This window comes from Phaseolus vulgaris, chromosome 11, assembly GCF_000499845.2.
Source record: "Phaseolus vulgaris cultivar G19833 chromosome 11, P. vulgaris v2.0, whole genome shotgun sequence".
NCBI classification, from domain to species: Eukaryota; Viridiplantae; Streptophyta; class Magnoliopsida; order Fabales; family Fabaceae; genus Phaseolus; species Phaseolus vulgaris.
Window position 1 is genome coordinate 15,004,490 of NC_023749.2, and position 18,230 is coordinate 15,022,719.

General features: G+C 38.7%; 1 protein-coding gene across 1 annotated transcript; it reads right to left on the reverse strand.

Annotated features, from left to right (window-relative positions):
- Positions 1–6,632: 6,632 nt before the first annotated feature.
- On the reverse strand, positions 6,633–7,139 carry LOC137835090 (uncharacterized). Its single transcript, XM_068643437.1, has one exon. The coding sequence runs from the start codon at positions 7,137–7,139 to the stop codon at positions 6,633–6,635; it is 507 nt and encodes a 168-aa protein (XP_068499538.1).
- Positions 7,140–18,230: the final 11,091 nt, after the last annotated feature.

The window sequence follows — 18,230 nt, forward strand, 5'->3', positions numbered from 1 at the left end:
TGTATATGAAGAAAACTAGTTTGTGTGTGTCTTGTTATCTTGGTGCTATACTTGCTCTGTATATGCATCAATTCTGTGTTGCAGGACCTTTCTAGTTCAGGTGCTATGATGAAGACTAATTAAAGTGATGTTTATTAGTATGGTTCAAAAGCACACACCTTACTCAAATTGTTGACAAGTCAAAGTTACATATGTAAAGTAAGTTGTATATGTTCATCCTATGCTTTTGGCTTCATAAGACCAAATGAACTCCTAAACATGTTGAGATAATTCAAAGGTATGAATGTATTCATTATGCATTTCCCATCACTTTGAAAGATAATTTGTTTTGAAAAATAACATTTTCTTGTTATCTCAGAAAAAACAACCAATTGTTTTACCTCTGGCACATTTGAATAAAGTTGTTATGAATTCCTATGCATGATTACAAATGTTTCTTTTCTTTCAAAACCCATTATGGGTCAAATATGCATTCTTTCTGCCTCTAAATTAGATAGCAAAGGGATATGTTCTTTATTTTCCTTGAAATTCAAAACTTTCTATGTATGGCAATCACATTGGTGATCATTGGTGAATGAATATTTGTATATGTGATTACATTTGGAATCTTCATCTTGCTTGGGTTTATTATGTTGTCTGCTTACGGGATATTGGGTTTTGTTTGATTGGAAGAGTTGCCCAAGGATAAGTGGTTTTGTTATAGTTACTGCAATCAAATATATGTGGCTCTACAAAATTCAGTTTCTACTTGAGCAAATATCATACCAGCTTCCTAGACAAAACTGTATTCTAGTCATGGTTCAAAAGATTTGGGTGTACTTGGTTGGGGATGTGCTTTTATCCCAGCTGAATTGCCTCTGTTGGCATCAAGTTATGAGGATGACATATGTTGTGTGGAGAATGTGATTTAGATTGTGAGACCAACTTGAAGATAAACTTTTTTTAAGTACTCCATTGTTGGGAACTGCTGGATGAAGAAAAGATAGGGGCAGAAACTGTGGTCTCCCTATTGAAAGTTTTGGGGTCTATAGTACTTTAATTTTGCTGTTGTCATAGCTTTGATACACCATAGATTTTTGCTACAATTCTGATATGTTATCACATGTTTGTTGTTGCAATGGTGCTCCTACACACACTGATATTCTGGTTTTTCTTAATTCTGTTTTTACCCCTTCTTCTATTCTATTTGTGAAGAAAAATAGGGGGAGAATTACATGGTTTGTATGCTGCTAAGTATCTGCTACATATCTTCTTTAAAACTGGGTTTATATGATTTAGTTAGTTGCTGCATAACTCTGATTTTTGTAACTTGTTTTCCCTAGTTTTCACAATGATTTTGTTGGTTTTCCTTATGAGAATCACCTAGTGAAAATTGGTTCTGTGGTGCTAATGATACATGGATATGATTACTTCTGGTACATGCATATATTATGTTTTGCAGGTACTAACAAATTCAAACAGAACATCACAAGCACATCACAAGCAAACCAAGGATTTGTCTTCATCAAATAGGGGGAGATTGTTGAACAAGATGCTTTCATGTCTCCAAATCCAAATGGAAAGCTTGAAGAGCTTGTTGTTGTGTGTGTGTCTAGTTGTTTGGAACTTGTTAATTCACTCCTTATGATGATCCAAGATCAATTGAATGTTTAACATTTTGAAAAGATGGGTTTTCTAAAAGGAAGTGAAATTTCAACAAGTTGAAATTTCGAATCAACAGGTTTGACACTTAGTGGATTTTGTTCCTGCCGGTTGACTCCCTTTGCTGGTTGACTCTGACAGCTGCTTTGGCCCTTCGATCTTGCCTGAGAATCGTGCCTTCTTGATCAAGAGATCTCTCACCTGCAAAGACAAAAGGGGCGCCCTAGCGGTCGTTTGCACTCTGATGCTCAAGTCAGTATTAGGGCAAAGAAACACCAAGTGTGTATTAGCTTCAGTCTTAGAAACTGCGTACCTTACTAGGGTTCTTGGCACCCTTTATATAGGCTGAAACTAGGGTTTACCTTTGTGATGTTACCCTTATCTAGGGTTTCTTGGAAAATGTCCCTACGCTGCTATTTAGGTAATCTTAGCGTATCTGGCACATGGAACCTTCCTTAACTGGAGTGCAACGAATAACTAGAGTGGCCGAGGACTAGTCGGGACACAAGCCCCCCAGTCTCGAACTGTAACTTGTTTCAGTGAAAGACTACGTGATCACGCTGGGCGACCTACATGGTACTGGGTAACGGGCATGAATAGTACACCGAAGTGACATCTCATCATTCTTCGTTAATCAACGTACACGTGTCAAGATCGATGGTTGGGACTTTTTGGCGCTCGAACTTCTTCGTGCATTATTTAAACACTTTAACCCTTACGCTCCCATCACTGTTTCATTACTTTCACTTACGTGAACCTTCACTTAGCATTCTGCAAAAAAACGCTCTCTTATCTTTCTTCCAAAACTCAAACCCTCGAACCTCAACACTAAAAAGGTATGATTTTTATTTCCCGATCACTTTGCCATTTGTGATTTCGCTGCTTGTAACATGTTTATAACTTCCTGGGACTGTTTATGATTTTTGCATTTCTCTGTGCGTTCGTTCCTACTGTTCGCGAGTCTCTGTTTTTTTGGTTTTCTCTGGTTTCGTCAAATTACGCCACCTCCTCCTCTAAAGTTTCTTTTTTTCCTTTCCATTTTACCTTTCTTATCCAAGATGACTAAACGAGTACCTGAACCAGCTTCTCCTTCAGACTCCCATTCGACTTCGACTCCATCCCATGTTCCAACCTCTTCGCCAGTTCCCCATCCTTCTGCCTCGTTCTATAGGTCCCTGTACTGCTGGGCTCCAACGGATCTTCTAGGGGAAACATCCACCTTTACCTCCCTTGAGAGCATAGCGACCTATAGGAAAAAAACAAACTTGCCACCCGTCGCGCATTTTTGGGAAAGACCACGATAAGTTTGTGCGGGTAGTGGCTTGCTGCGAGGGTGAGCCTGTGTGTGCTGATGAAGCCTCTGATCCAGAAGGCCCCTTCTGCTTCATCTATTTGACCATCTTTCGAAGACTCGGGCTTCGATTACCACTCACTCCCTTTGAGCGCACGCTCCTAACCGAGGTGAACGTTGCCCCCGCCCAACTGCATCCCAACAGTTGGACATTTGTGAGGGCTTTTGCCATTCTTTGCTAGAGCCTCAGCCTTACGCCATCTGTAGACACTTTCTTTTATTTCTTCGAAGTTAAAGACCCTAGGAAGAAGTTGTGGGTCAGCTTTAACGGGGTGGCTGGGAGGGTGCTCTTAACGCTCCGCCAAAAATCATACAAGGGATTCAAAAAGAATTTCTTCAAAATCAGGAGCAATCGGAAGGACCCCTCCCTTCTAGAAGGGTTTCCCTTGTACTAGATAGAGAAACCCATTCTTTAGAGGGCCCGAACTCTTGAGGACCTTGCCCCTCAAGAGCGAGGGGTATGCGAGCTCTTCTCTGGACTCCCTGCTCCTTTCAGCACTCTAGAGCTACTTAAACATGAGTTTAGCCCAAAAAGTCTTAAGACATATATCGGTATTTTCTCATTCCCATACTTCTTGTTCCATTTCATTTTTGCTTGCATATTCATCTGGTTTAGTATCTCATGTGTTAACTTGTTGCTTTCATGTAGATATGGGCTTCAACAAAGACAAAAAGAAGAAGTTGGCTGACCTGCTGGCCAAGCGAAGGGCGGCTGCTGCCGGGGAGGGCATGTCAACGCCCATAGCCCCCTCAACCTCAGCTACCCCTGCTCCCCAACCTATCGATCCAGCCCCTGCCGTTGGTGGGCAAAGAGGGGTGGTGGCTGTCGAGACCGATGATGAGGACACATGCATCGATCTCGTCTTCAAATGACAAAGGGTGGGCGAGAGTGCGGCGCCCTCTGCTTCTACATCCGGTGGGACTCCAGCCTTCATAGACCATCCCCCGAGCGCCTCCTCCCCACTCCAACTTGTTGTTCATGACAGTGGGGGAGAGAGTGCCCTCGAGGGCCAAGAGATGCCTTCTACCTCCCAACTTTTCGTGCTGTTCCAATAAATATTCAACCGCTTTCAAGACAAGGAGGTGGTGGAGAGCTTGAGCGGCAATCTCTCCCAAGATCGCATTGTTAACGGCCTCGGGGACTTCCTGATTGCCTCTAACTTGGCGCTGAGTAGGGCCCAAGAGGCGGAGGAACTTAAGGCCAAAGTGGCGAAGCTGGAGGAGGAGATGTCCCTTAACACCAAGACCTTTGCCAACTGTGAAACCGCAATGTACGTGGAGATGGCAAGCCTTTGCAAAACTGAGAAGGACCCCAAGAAAGCTCTTCAAGATAAGAGCCAAGAGGCGGTCTAACTAGAAGCGAAGATCTTGCCCCTTTGCACCAACGTGATTGAGCTGGAAGATGGTCAGGCTGGAGGAGAGAGCGCGAGGCCTTGCTAGGGCAAGTCGAGGGGGAGCTGGGTGAGAAGGTTGAATCCTTCAGAAAGATAGAGGAGGAGCTCACAAATGATGTCGTTGACGCTTACGGTGAGGGGTTTCAAGACGTCATTGCTTAGTTTGTCTGCGTGCATCCTGAGGTGGATCTTACCCCTTTTGGTGAGTCAAAGTGCGTCGTCGATGGGCAACTTGTACTGAGAGAGTAACTATCTATAACTCTGTTTTTTTTAGGAACAATATGTCCTTTGTGCATAAATATTTATCTTTTCTTTAATCTCTTGTCTTAGCCGCTGCACTTCTCTGCCTTTGCTTGTACTGATTTCAAATAACAGCGCTTTCGACCTAGGTTCGTCCTTTAGGTAGCACGTTTTGACCTCGTATGCCTTATCTTGTGTGCATGACTCCCTTAACTGGACCAAACTTCGTTCGAGGGTAAACCCCTTTTGCTGTTTTTTGATCTTCCCCTTGCGAAGCAGGGCGACTTTGTTAATCTCGTCCCTACCTTCCTTGGATCGACGGGAATACCATGCTCGCAATACTGGTGAACTACACCGTTTTTCACTTCAGCTTACAAATAGGGAGAAATGAACCCTCCCGATCTTGATCCTGCATCACGAAGGTAAGGGTGGATTTAACTGGTGAGCCATGTTGTTCAACCCTAGAGTTACTACGCAAGAGAGAGGTTCCTAAAGGAATCATGCTTCTCCCGTCTTGGTGTCTCTAACTTGGGTGAACGGCTCTTACCGACTTCGTCCTTGCTGTACAAAGTCAAGGGGTAGGCCTGAATAACTGGTCGCGACCTTGCTTGTAAAAATTCAAGGGACAATCCTTCAACGTTTGAACCATACTATTCCCAGCTTTGGTAAACTTGCGTAAGAGGGAGATTCATGATTGAACCATACTATTCCCATCCTAGGCGCATTACTTCAAGGGGGAGGTTCATTTCACTGGTGAACCATACTATTCTTCGCCTTGGTGAACTTACACGAGAGGGGCTTACTGGGAAGACCAAACTACCTCTACTCTTCGCGTATCACTTCAAGGGAGAGGTTCATTTAACTTCGGAACCATAGTATTCTCGGCCTTGGTGAACTCACACAAGAGGGAGGTTCAGTGAGGAACCATACTACTTCCGCTCTTGGCTTAATCACTACAAGGGAGAGGTTCATTAACTGCAATGCACATTTCTTAACTGAATAACTTGAATTTTATTCGGGTGACCTCGTTAAAAACCCTTATGAGGGAAAAAGAGTGCCCTCTTACACATGTACAATGCAAAAATGTTTTTAACTAAAATAAAACTTCAGATTGGTCGCGTTCAAAGTACGAGGGATCACGCCACCCTCTAATGTTTTGAGCCTGTATGCTCCATTCCCAAGGGCCTCCGTTACTCTGAAAGGGTCAGTTCACTTGGGAGATAGATTGTTTTCCAACTGGTACGGGTGGGCCTTCCGCATCACCAGGTCGGCAACCTGGAACTGTCGAGGTCTCAGCTTGGAGTTGTACTTGTACTCCACCCCCCTTTTCAAGGCTTCAGCCTTAATCCTTGCTTTCTCCCTCACTTCATCTTGTAAGTCCAGGTTCACCTTTCTCTCTTCGTTGGACTCCTCGACCACAAAGTTCTGGAAACGCGGTGAGTCCTCATGGATTTCTACCGAAATCATAGCGTCCGAACCGTATACCAAGCTAAATGGTGTTTCCCTGGTTGTGGACTGAGGGGTAGTGTGGTAGGCCCACACAATTTTAGGAACTTCTTCCGCCCAGGTCCCCTTGGCTTTGTCTAGCCTTCTCTTCGGACCTTTGAGCAGGACTCGGTTGGCTGACTCGACCTATTCGTTCGTCTAGGGTGTTCTACTGATGCGAACACCTGTTTTACTCCTAACTCTATACATAGCTTGCCCAATTGCGGGCTTGCAAACTGGGTACCGTTATTAGATACCAACCTCTTCGGTATTTTGAAGCGGCACACTATGTTTTTCTACACGAAGTGCTGGATTTTATGGGCTGCGATTTGTGCCACTGGCTCAGACTCGATCCACTTCGTGAAATACTCTATGGAAACCACGAGGTACTTCATCTGCCGTACCGCCAAAGGAAAAGGTCCCAGAATATCGATCCCCTATGTATGAAATGGCCACGGGCTGTAGATCGATCTCAACTCCTCTGGGGGCACCTTGTGCCAATCAGCGTGTTGTTGGCACTGCTAGCACCGCTGGGCGTACCTCGTGCAATCCTCCCTCGTGGTTGGCCAGTAATACCCTGCGTGAATGGCCTTTGATGAGAGAGATCGGCCACCGATGTGGCTACCGCATATCCCTTCATGTAGCTCTGCCATGATGCGCGTGCATTGTTCACCGTCTACACATACTAGTATAGGATGGGTGAAACCATGCCTAAACAACTTCCCATCGATTAGGGTGTACTTGATCAAATTTTTCTTGATTTTCTGAGCTTTAGCAGGTTCTAGCGGGAGTACTCCATCAGCCAGGTAGCGTTGGTAGGCTATCATCCAGGTTTCTCCTGATTTGACCTGGTAAATTTGCGGTGCTACCTCCCCAGCCACCGGGTACCTGCTTATTCTAGGTGTTTTCACCGTCTCCTGTGTTAACGACCGATGACTCCTTCTTATCCCTTCTGATGTGCTAACCTGTTGGACTTCTGCCATATTTTCCGTGGTAGTCTGAGGTGTCTTCAGGGTCTCCTGAATCATCGTCCTCTGCCTGCCCCCCTTGTCCGAACTAGCGAGCTTTGCAAGCAAGTCAGCTCGAGCATTCTGTTCTCTGGGTACGTGGACTAGCTCGAACACTTTGAACGACCCCTTCAAGACCTGGACATATTCTAGGTACGTGGCCATCTGAGGGTCTTTGGCTTGGTATTCCCCGTGACTTGGCCTCTAATGTTTTGGAAAAGCTTTGCCTTTGCCTTTGTTGTTAAACAAATTTCAACAGGTTGAACTTTCGAAACAACAAGTTGTTTGACACTTAGTGGATTTTAAACTGATTTGGAAAAGCTTTTCCTTTGCCTTTGTTGTCAAACAAAAATCAATCGGTTATTTCGATAAATCAACCGATTGTTTTTCTGAAAACCTTAACAGAATTTAGTTAAGTGGTTTTTTTTTTTTAAATGATTCCAACAACTTTTGGTTTTTTGTTGTAATTGTTTTAACCATTTGATTGAAAGATAAAAAGGTGGTTTTACAATCTTATGCAAAAAAACAAAGTGAGAGAGATCAATCAAAAACAGTTTTCAAAGAGCTTTTGGATCATCTCAAGTGTGGAATAGGATTGGGTCTTGTATTCTGAACTTTGATCTTGTGATTTACCTAGGTGTATTCTATTCCCTTCTTTTTTTATAATTGTATTTTTGTACTGGTGGCGATAAGAAGTGTTGTGTGTTCTTGAAGGGATCAAGATCAACATTCTTGGTGTGGTTTTTGCCAACGAGTGGTGTGTGTTCTTGAGGGGTTCAAGATCATCACTCTTGGTGTGTGTAGCTTGTAATCTAGGGTTGATTACATGGTGAATTCTCAGTGGTTTCTAAGGACTGGATGTAGCTCAGGTGTTGAGTGAACCAGTATAAACATTCAGTGTGAATCTCTCTATCCTTACACTCTTTAAACTGCTTTAACTTTGTTTTAATAAAGTTTTGATAAAAAACAACCGACGGTTTCGTAAAAACAATCGGTTGATTTTCTGCATCAAGCTTAAAAACAATTTTATATTTGGGTGGACAGATTTCCCATTGATTAATTCTTCATAGCCTTTCACTCTACCTTTGATACTTGAGAAAATCTTTCAAAAACAATTTACCCCATTTTGTTTTAGTCCTATAATTCTAACAAGATGATCATTTTTCTCAAGTGACTCCACTAAGATTGATGACAAAATCATAAAAAAAAATTATAGAATAAAAAATCTTTAAAATAAATAGAAACTTACTCTATTTAAAAATTTAATATAGAAAAAATTTCTAGTTCCTCAATTATTACAGTAACAATCAAACTCTAAAATAGATGAGTTTTGAAGGAAAAAACTAAAGAGAATGGAGAGAAAATATGAGAATGAGAGAGGGATGTTTGTGTTTTATTACGGGGAGTTTACAATATAAATTTATTCAAGTTTTTTTAATTTTTTAATTTTCTAAAATTATATATAAAAATTTATCAAATGATGAAACAAAAGAATAGAGTTCAGGTAAAGTATTGCAACTTAAAGAAAAGCAAGCACGAGAACAAATAATGGAAAGACAACGCTGCATTGCACTTTAAACAGATAAGATTACGAAAATAACTGAGTGATGTATATGGCCACAAATTATGACAACTTTAAGTCATTCACGCAAACCTCTATTCCTCGAAAAAAGTTAAAAAGATATTTTTTACAGAATCATCTCGATGATACTACATATATCTTATTACATAAGAACTGATTGGTACCTGAAATTTAAAGTTTTTCACTAGATAAGATTTAGTCGGAATTTAGATTTACTTTTTTAAAATTGTTTTCACCTTAATTTCGTTGATAATATGATTAAAATTAGTTGTCACATTGAGATGTGTAAGGGTCTAGAAAATAATCTTAGAGTAGAAGTGATATATTTTAAATGATACCTGAATATTTTATTATTAAAATAAAAATGATATATAAATAGAAAATTCAGTTATTTAGGTTTTATTTTAAAAGAATCACCATCTTTATAAAAGTTTCCCTTTTCCTTTCTCTTCCTTCTCTCTAAGATTTTGATCTCCTCGCTTATCAGTTTGGCGATCGGAGTCTGCCATTGGACTCCTGGCAACAAAGACTACAAGACTGCCCGATCATAATCTCTGGTAGGTTTGGAGCTCTTCGTGAACATATGCTCAAGTAAAGGTAAGGGAAACTAGTTTAAAATCTTCAATAGAACCCTAGGTTAGAAGATTTGAATGTGAGTGTGACGGGGTCACCAATTCCAGATTTTGTTGCAAGATTTCTTGTCTTGAGTAAAATGTAGTTTGATTGAAACTGAAAGTGTTGTGATTGAGAATTGGTTGTTTAATTTAAATGGTTTTGGAATTTGAAATCATATATATGTATAAATGGACATAATAACTCAATGATTCAATGAGAGTGATTGTATCATGCTGAACAGGAACTGTCAATGTAATGTGTAGATTTATAATTTATGAATTGAATGAGATATTGATTTATAATCTAATAGGTATATTAAGTTATGTAGAATTTTTCTGCATATTTCGCTCAAGCTAGCAAGTGCTAGCTCAAACTAAAAATTTGGGGTGCTCTCTGGAGGATTTTAGCCTAAGCTAGCGAATTTTAGCTTAAGCTAAAATCTGGGTGCTCTCTGGAGGATTTTAGCTCAAGCTAGCGAATTTTAGCTCAAGCTAAAATTCTGGGTGCTCTTTGGTGGATTTTAGCTCAAGCTAGCGAATTCTAGCTCAAGCTAAAGTAAAAAAAAAATAAAAATAAAATAAAAATAAATAAAAATAAAATAAAATAAAATAAAATAAAATAAAAATAAAATAAAATAAAAATAAAATAAAAATATTAAACTAATTTTTATTTGCTTTTAAAAGATTGATTTATTTATTTCTATATAGTTTTTCTTATAAAGTATGTAAACTTTTATTTCATGTATAGTTAATTGAAAATATCTTTAATTAGACATTTAAATGATTAGTCAATGAATTGTTGTGTATTTCTGATATTTTAAACATTGGTATGATTTGATTGTTTGATGGTGGATATTATGAGGTTCAAAATATGAATTCTAATCGAGACAGTATTTTCAGGAAAGAAAATACCGTGTTAAGATTGTTTAGGATGTGCATTGACTAGAGATTCGTCTAGAAGGAGATATCCTGACTCTCCTGAGATAATGGAATCATATAGATGAAGTTATTCAGGTGGTGAGAGTCGAAGGAGGTTCATATGAATGGGTAAGTTGTTTGAAAGATAATTAACTTGACCTGTTATATGAATTAACCCTGTCATATTAGGAGAGAGATGATATTGAGATTAATTATGCGCATAGCTGTGTGGATTTCACAGTGATGTAGTATGACAGGTGCAGATCTCTGAGTCTAAGTCAATGCACGAGTCTTCCGGAAGTAGAGTCAAGTGTCTATGTGTTATGAGTCAGTAGAAGTCTGACATGTGAAAAGATGAATTATGAAATTTAATAGACACTTGATGATTTGAGAAATTGTATGAGACTTGATGAATTATGTTGATTAATTTGACATGAGATTATATAGAAATTTTTATATAGCTAGCTTACCCTGTTATTTGTTTGTGTTTGTTTCTTTATCTGTGATGATCGTGTTTTACACGTTGCAGGTAATAGAGCACCTCAGTGAGCAACTGGAGTATTGGCTAGATCTACCTTTGAATGCTTTGTTTCTTTTGTTTTTTTTTTTTACTTTTGATGTATATATTAACTCTCTATGAAGAGAGATATCTTTTTGAGATACAAATATGATAACATCATATATGTTTACATGTTAATTAGATATTGCATGCATAATATATTAACAAATAGGGATGTTACAAGATGTAATTAAGATATTTTTTTTTAAATCATAAATAAATGTTTTAAAAATTAAAAATATTTATTTAAATTACTTTTTACCGATTCTTAAATAATGTGGGTTTACTTGACGTATAGAAAAGTTTACCTGTTTACTAGTAAAAAATATTTTCTCCTTTCCATAATTTTATTATTTAAAGGTTTAGTTATTTTTGTTTCAAGATATATTAAAGATTAATAATCAATTTAATATAGTGGTTTTAAAAAAAAATAATTTCGTTCTAAGTTTTTATAAAATATGTAATTTGATCTTTTATCAAATTGATATGAATGACATTAACTAGTGAAAGTGTTATGTACACATGGGTTACACATGTGATCAAGATTGTATTTTTTCACCCTTCTCTTTCATTCATTCATTGTTCCTCATCAAAGTTTTATCTTCACCCTCATCCAAAGAAAACACATTTTTCAAACCCTAAATCCTCTTCTCTCTCCTCTCATCAAACCCACCTGCATCACCATAGCCACCACCACATTATCCTTCATGCACCTCTGATGGAGGAGGGCCAAGCACACCTACCCAAGCAAGCCAAGGAGAGCGTCTAGACCAAGACCAAGACCAAGGTGAGCGTCTAGGACGTAAAGGTGAGCGTCTAGGACGTGAAGGTGAGCGTCTAGGACGTGAAGGTGAGCGTCTAAGACGTGAAGGAGGGAGGCTACCCTTGGAGCTAGACCGTCTAGGTCCCCTTACAAGATCAATGGCCAAACATATTCAAACACAAGCAAATGAGGCCACGGATGGAAGAGAGAAGGCTTTGTATATGTTTGCATAAAGGCCCATTGGGGGTACTTAGTAGATAGGATAGTGTAGGAAGCATTTTGGATGGAAACCTTCTAGAAACTAGGGTTGTGTATGGCCGGTCATTGCACCCTAGAATTTAGATTTAATTTTGGTTTTCTTTTCCTTGTAATGTAGCTTATCATTTACGTCCCAAACTAGCCTATAAATAGGAAGGCTAACTCATTGTATTTGACAAGTTTAATTGAGTATTGTTATGCTGCCAATTTTGTGCACTAGCTTTACTTCTCCGAGAAATCTAGGCTATAAACTTCAATCCTTTCACCTTTCTCCCTTGAGCTGGCCGAACCACTCAAACATCACACTCCTCATGCACCTTCAAAGCCAACACAACTCCTAGGAGGGCTTTGTTTCACTCACCCATTGCTTCCGCATCATTTTTACTACTTTGATTCAAGAAGAACACATGAAATGCCATCAACCTCCCCCCTCCCCGTTGCATCTAGAGAGACAACCTCTTTTGCTGCAAAACATAGAATAAAGAGTGAGAACCTGATGCATTAGATCCAAAGAGCATAATTGAAATTTGATTTTGGGTATTATAGAACATTGGGAGTATTGCAGAACACTGAGAATTTGATTTTTGGGGTATTGTAAACATTAAAAATTTGATTTTGGGTATTGTTGAACATTGAGAATTTGATTTTGGGGTTATTGTACAACATTGGGCATTTGATTTTGTGGGTATTGTAGAACATTGAAAATTTGATTTTGGGGTATTGTAGAACATTGGAATTTGATTTTGGGGGTATTGTAGAACATTGAGAATTTGATTTTTGGTATTGTAGAACATTGGCCATTTGATCTTGGGGTATTGTAGAACATTAAGAATTTGATTTTGGGTATTGTAGAACACTAGACATTTGATTTTGGGGGTATTTTAAAACATTTTTAATTTGATTTTGGGGGTACTTTAAAATATTGGGAATTTGATTTTGGGGGTATTGTAGAACATTGAGTAAGCTTGCACCCGTAGCGACGCATCTCTCAAATTCTTCACATCTCCACCACCGACGGTTCCATCATCATCTGCACCTTTGTCATCGATTGCCCGATCGCAACAGAACATGGTGGTTGGATGGCCAAACCACTTAGTCTCTAGATTTTGAATGTTGGTTGCGATGCAAATGTTGGTCTAGGATTACATTTGTTTAGATTTAGGATCCAATTTGAAGGCTTTGTAAAAAAAAAGTTGACTCCAAATCTGACTCAGATTACACATGAAGTCCTCTTATTTGTAAATGTGTCACTTTGTCTATCACATGAAAATATATTAGTCGAGTTATTTAGTTGAATTGCAAAACATGTGTCTGATGTGATATTTTGAACTGAAATGGCACAAGATTAAATAAGTTTTCAAATATGTTTGTCTGACCATTGATTCATCTGGAGAAAACTATTGCAAATTTTTTATAAAACTATATCTCCTCGAGTCCATGTTTTTCAATGAAATCATCTTAGGTCAAACTTTCATTAGGTGTAATCTATTAGACAGGAGAATCACAATCTAATCATTAGTCAAAGTGAATGAGAAAATAGATCAGACAAATGATTTAGAAAAGTTAGCAAGTTGCTCTGACATGTGACATTAGATGAAAGAATTTTAGTTTGATTGTTTACAACCCAAAGCATCATCTTAACATAATTAATCAAATGATATAGCAAAAAAAAATAAGTTTAATTAAATCATAATTCAGCTATCCTTTCTTGTGATTTTCTTGTTTTTCACACAGTATGAGATTAAAGTCTCACATTCAGTATAAATAAGAAAGTTGAGTGACTTATAAGGAAAAAATACCTACAAATAAGCAACCTTAAAATTTTGGGTTAAAGGTAATGTTTTGATCCCATATATGATTTTCTTTGACTCATTAGTGGTGAATCTTCACTGTCTCTCCTCTATAAAAAAAAAAACCTTTTCAATACACTCGTCCAGTGTTCATTATGAAATGGCAAATGGAGGAATAAGAAAAGAAACAAGAGGACCCCTCAGAGGTCCCGCAAAAATACCCCAAGGCCCTCGACACTACCCTCGCCTCCTTCTCCTTCATCTTTCGGCGTTAGGATCGATGAGTCTGCTCCTTTGCTCGGAGTCGGACTCCATTTTGCTAAGGGTGTTCAAGTTGGCTTGACACCCAATGAAGAAAAATCCATCCAGTAGGCGTTGTTGAAGGAATTTATTTTGACTTGTGCTGAGTTCCAATGCCGGTTTCTAGTGCTTACCCAGGTGATCGGTGATGAGGTCGAAAAAAGGGGTTGTTAAGTCGTCTCGAAGGAGAGCATGAGCTGGTTGAGGCCACCAGCTCTATGAAGTCGGCCTTAGAGGTTAACTCTACCTTTGAGGGTAAATTCCACAAATATGATACCAAGATGGGTTGAGTTTGGTCGAAATGTGCCTACCTAGAGAAGAAATACCAGCGTTAGGCGGATGACTACAAAGAGTTGGAAAATAGTTTTAATGACTTAACTCTTTCTTGGGATGAATTTCTTGACAAGAAGGAAGCTGTTGAGGCTCAACTTCGGCATTTTAAAATTCATATTCTTAGGATGTGCAAGGAGAGCTTCAACCAAGCCATTAGAAAAGCCACTATTTTGTACCACGTCTCACCCAAGGAAAGGGAGTTTGATGTTCAAAAGGACGCCTTTGATGGGCGTATAATTCCTCTAAAGGACATCCCCTCAAAGATCGAAAATGAGGCTCCAGTCGTTGTTGAAATTGAAATCGAAGCATAGTTCTTTTGGCTTTTCAATTTCTTTTTTGTAAACCTCGAGACCAGGTTGTGGTTCCCCCTTTTTCCTTCTAAATACAACTTGGCCTTTTTTGTTCATTTGTTGACTACTTTATTATCATCTGTTTAATAAGTTAAAATTACCACCGACTAGATGGTTGAAAGAAATTGGTTAATTACGTCGTTGCTCATCTTTCAACTGTTTTCTCGTATGATTGTTAAGTGGATGTCAATGTTTATTTCGAGTGAGTTCGGATGAACTGTTTGTGCATTGCTAATCGGGAGGGATTTTCATTCATGGGAAAAACTTTCTAGGCCAATCAATCAGGTTGGTTTTGGGCATCACGAGGGATTGTCTAGTTAAGACAAAGCTTCTTTGGTCGAGCTAGAAATGAATAATGAATGTTTAGGCATCGGAAAGGAAAGTCATTTTGCGCAAAGCTTCTTTGGTCGATCCTTTTGTTAAGTAATGTTTCAGGAGGGATTGTTATGACGTCGACGTTCGGCCTCAGTCATAATGAAGCTTCCTTAACCGAATGAGATAGAGAAAAATACATGCTGGCAAGTGCCTCATTAAAACCTTCTCGGCTAAAACCCTTCTTAGGGATAAAATGACCAAGCGAGGAAAGAGTGCAGATCTTTTAACTATAATAAAATTTTAGGTGAGTGACATTCCACGTCCTCGATACAATTTTTCTAGAAAAAAACTCTAAGTGATAAGCGCCACCGACCGACACATCTCGTATATGCAAAAAGTTCCTTCCCAATTAAATGAGAACTTCCCCTCGATTTTTCTCGTTTCGCTACGCATTCGCTAAACAATATCTCCTTTTTGGAAACCCTTGGTTAGACCTTAGAGTTGTATCTTCTTATTGCCCTCAACTCAGAGGAGATTGTGTGACACTGAAATGAAAATGGTTTTATCATTCTAATTTTTATTTTTATTTTTCTTATTTTTATTATTTTTCTAGTTGTCTTATTTTCCTTATTTTTCAAGTTTCTTATTTTTTCTAATTTCTATGTGTTTAGTTTTTCTAGTATTTAATATTTTTTATGTATTTTATTTTGTGGTTAGTTATAAATTAGACCTTGGGTTTTAAGATTAGAACAATTAGTGATCTGGAGAAGGCTGAAAAAAAAAGAAATTGTGTTGAGATTTTGTTGTATGAAAATTGAACAGGATGATTAGTTGGAAAAGTGAATGGCAAACAGGTAAGCAATTAGACTAATTAAACCAAGTGAGTGTGTGAACCTTAAACAGATTGAGTTTCATTGATGAATTGACAATTATGGTTGCCTGATTTTTTATTTATTATGTTACATCACAAAGAACATGGAAATAATGATTAAGGCATTTGTATAAATTTTGATACAATCCAAGTAGACAAGCAGATGAACAAGGACTCAAGAGACCATTCACATTTTGAGCAGTCATCTCAACAATCAAGTCAAGACCCCACCAAAGATCTAATAGACCTCCATAGAGGAAGAACTTGGCATAGACCAGAACACCAAATGTTCTTTCTTCTGGTTTTCTTAAAAATAAAACATGTTGTAAATAATTTGGGCTCACTTTAGGGCTTCAAATAGCAAGTTAGGATAGAGTAGGTTCATATAGCATAAAAGGGAGTGTTCTTAGTGAAATGGGCTTGTTCCAAGCCCACTTTTTTAAGACAAGGCATCTAGGTTTAGGAAAGTTGACCTAGCTTCTAGAAGAACAAACCTAGGGTGCGGTCTTGACTTAGTCAAACCTTAAAGGTCGTCCCTCACTCTTTTACCATCCTACCTTTGCTCATCTTGTTTTCCAAGGCACCCATTCCTATAAATAGGGTGCCTTACTCCATGTATTCTCACATTGAAATTTGAAATAGAAAAGAAACTCTACACAAATTGTGAGTGACACTTGTGTTCTCTCAACTTTGGTCTTATCTTATGAAAGTGAGAGTTCTTCAAGTGGCGGCCCTCATCACTCATCTTGGAGAGTCCCCACACTCCAAGTGGTGTGTCCATTCCATTTCCATCTTCATAAGCTTTCTATCCTTCATCTTTTCTTTCATTTCCATTACACCATATTCCTTTGTGTTTATGTTCTTGTCTTTCTTCCTTTTTTTCTATTCGGTCATCTTCATTTTAATTTCTTTCATTTATGCTCTTTCATTTCCGCAAAGCATCATCATCTTCACCATGTCTTGTGTTTTCCTTTCTGCCTTTGGAAGTGAACATTCACACTTACTTAACCACTTGGTTAAGTTCGTGTCCAGTGGAAATCTTCCCTAGGTCTCACCTTATAATTGCTAAAACTCAAATCATAAACAAAGTGTGACCATTAAAATAGACAAATCTAAAATCAACTCACATCAAATTTGAATTAGAAAACTTAGAGCCAAATGACCAACCTTTCTTTAAATTGATTACATTTTTGTGATATCCCTTTAAAGCTATGTTTTTTTATTCCACCTACAAAAAATCGTGTATGTAGTGGCGATTTTAATATGGAGGTTATTAATATATGCAATAAGTGTTCGTATAATACGACATCTTAATAACCACCACAATTATCCTTTAGAACGTTTCATTTTGAATTGCCACAATTCTCCTACGAAATATACCCTCTCTCGCGTTTTCCTTCCCTCCATACCATTTCTCGTTTCAATTTTTTTTTCGGAAACCTCGTTAATTTGACTCTTTGGAAACCTCTTCACTCACAAAACCTGTCACTCTCCCCATATCCTCTTCACTCTGCTCTCCACTCACCACTTTTCTCTGCTCGAAACCCTCAAACTCTTCCCTTCACTCTTCACTATGCTTGAAACCTTCACTCTCACCACAAAGACTTCACCCTTGTGAAACCTTCACTCTTGCCCCCTCTCACTCAGTCTCCACAAACCCTTTCTGATGGAGGAGGGCCAAGCACATCCCACCATGAAAGCCAAGACCCAAAGCTAGACCATGATGAGCGTCTAGACTCAAGGAAGGAGCATATAGGACGTGAAGAGGGGAGGCTACACATGGAGCGTCTAGGGGGAGGCCTAGACCGTCTAGGCCCAATTACAAGATCAATGGCTAAGCACATTCACGCCATATTGAATGAAGCCACGGATGAAAGAGCGAAAGCCTTGTACATGTTACATGGAGGCCCATTAGGGGTGCTTAGTAATTAGAGTAGTGTAGAAAGCATAATTGAGTGAACATTCTAGAACCTCTTTTGTGTTTGGCCGGTCATGAGCATGTGCCATGTGCCTTGTCATTCTTGCATTTCATTTCGCTCTCATTTCATTTACACTTAGCTTAGCTTTTACGGTTTTATAGCCTATAAATAGGAAGGCTATCCCTTGTATTTTCCAAGTTTATTTTGAGTAAAGTTATGTTGCCATTTTGTGCCAAGCTTTGCTTCTCCCTAGAACTCTAGGCTCTAAACTTCACATCCTTCACCTCTCCTTGGGCTGGCCGAACCTCCCAATATTCATACACACCATGCACCTTCAAGATCAACATCACTCTTAGGAGGATCTTGCACACACTCATACATAGCTTCCGCACCATATCTTACATGATTCAAGAAGACCTTCATGAAATTTGCCATCATTTGGTATCATGAGCTTGGGTTCTTCAAGATGAGTTGCTTTTGTTCTTTTCATTTCTAGTTCTTCTTTATTTCATGTTGTTCATCTTATTTCCATAATTGTCT

Excerpts from the sequence above, each read along its gene's own strand:
- LOC137835090 (XM_068643437.1), bottom strand. The coding sequence starts at position 7,139 with ATGATTCAGGAGACCCTGAAGACACCTCAGACTACCACGGAAAATATG.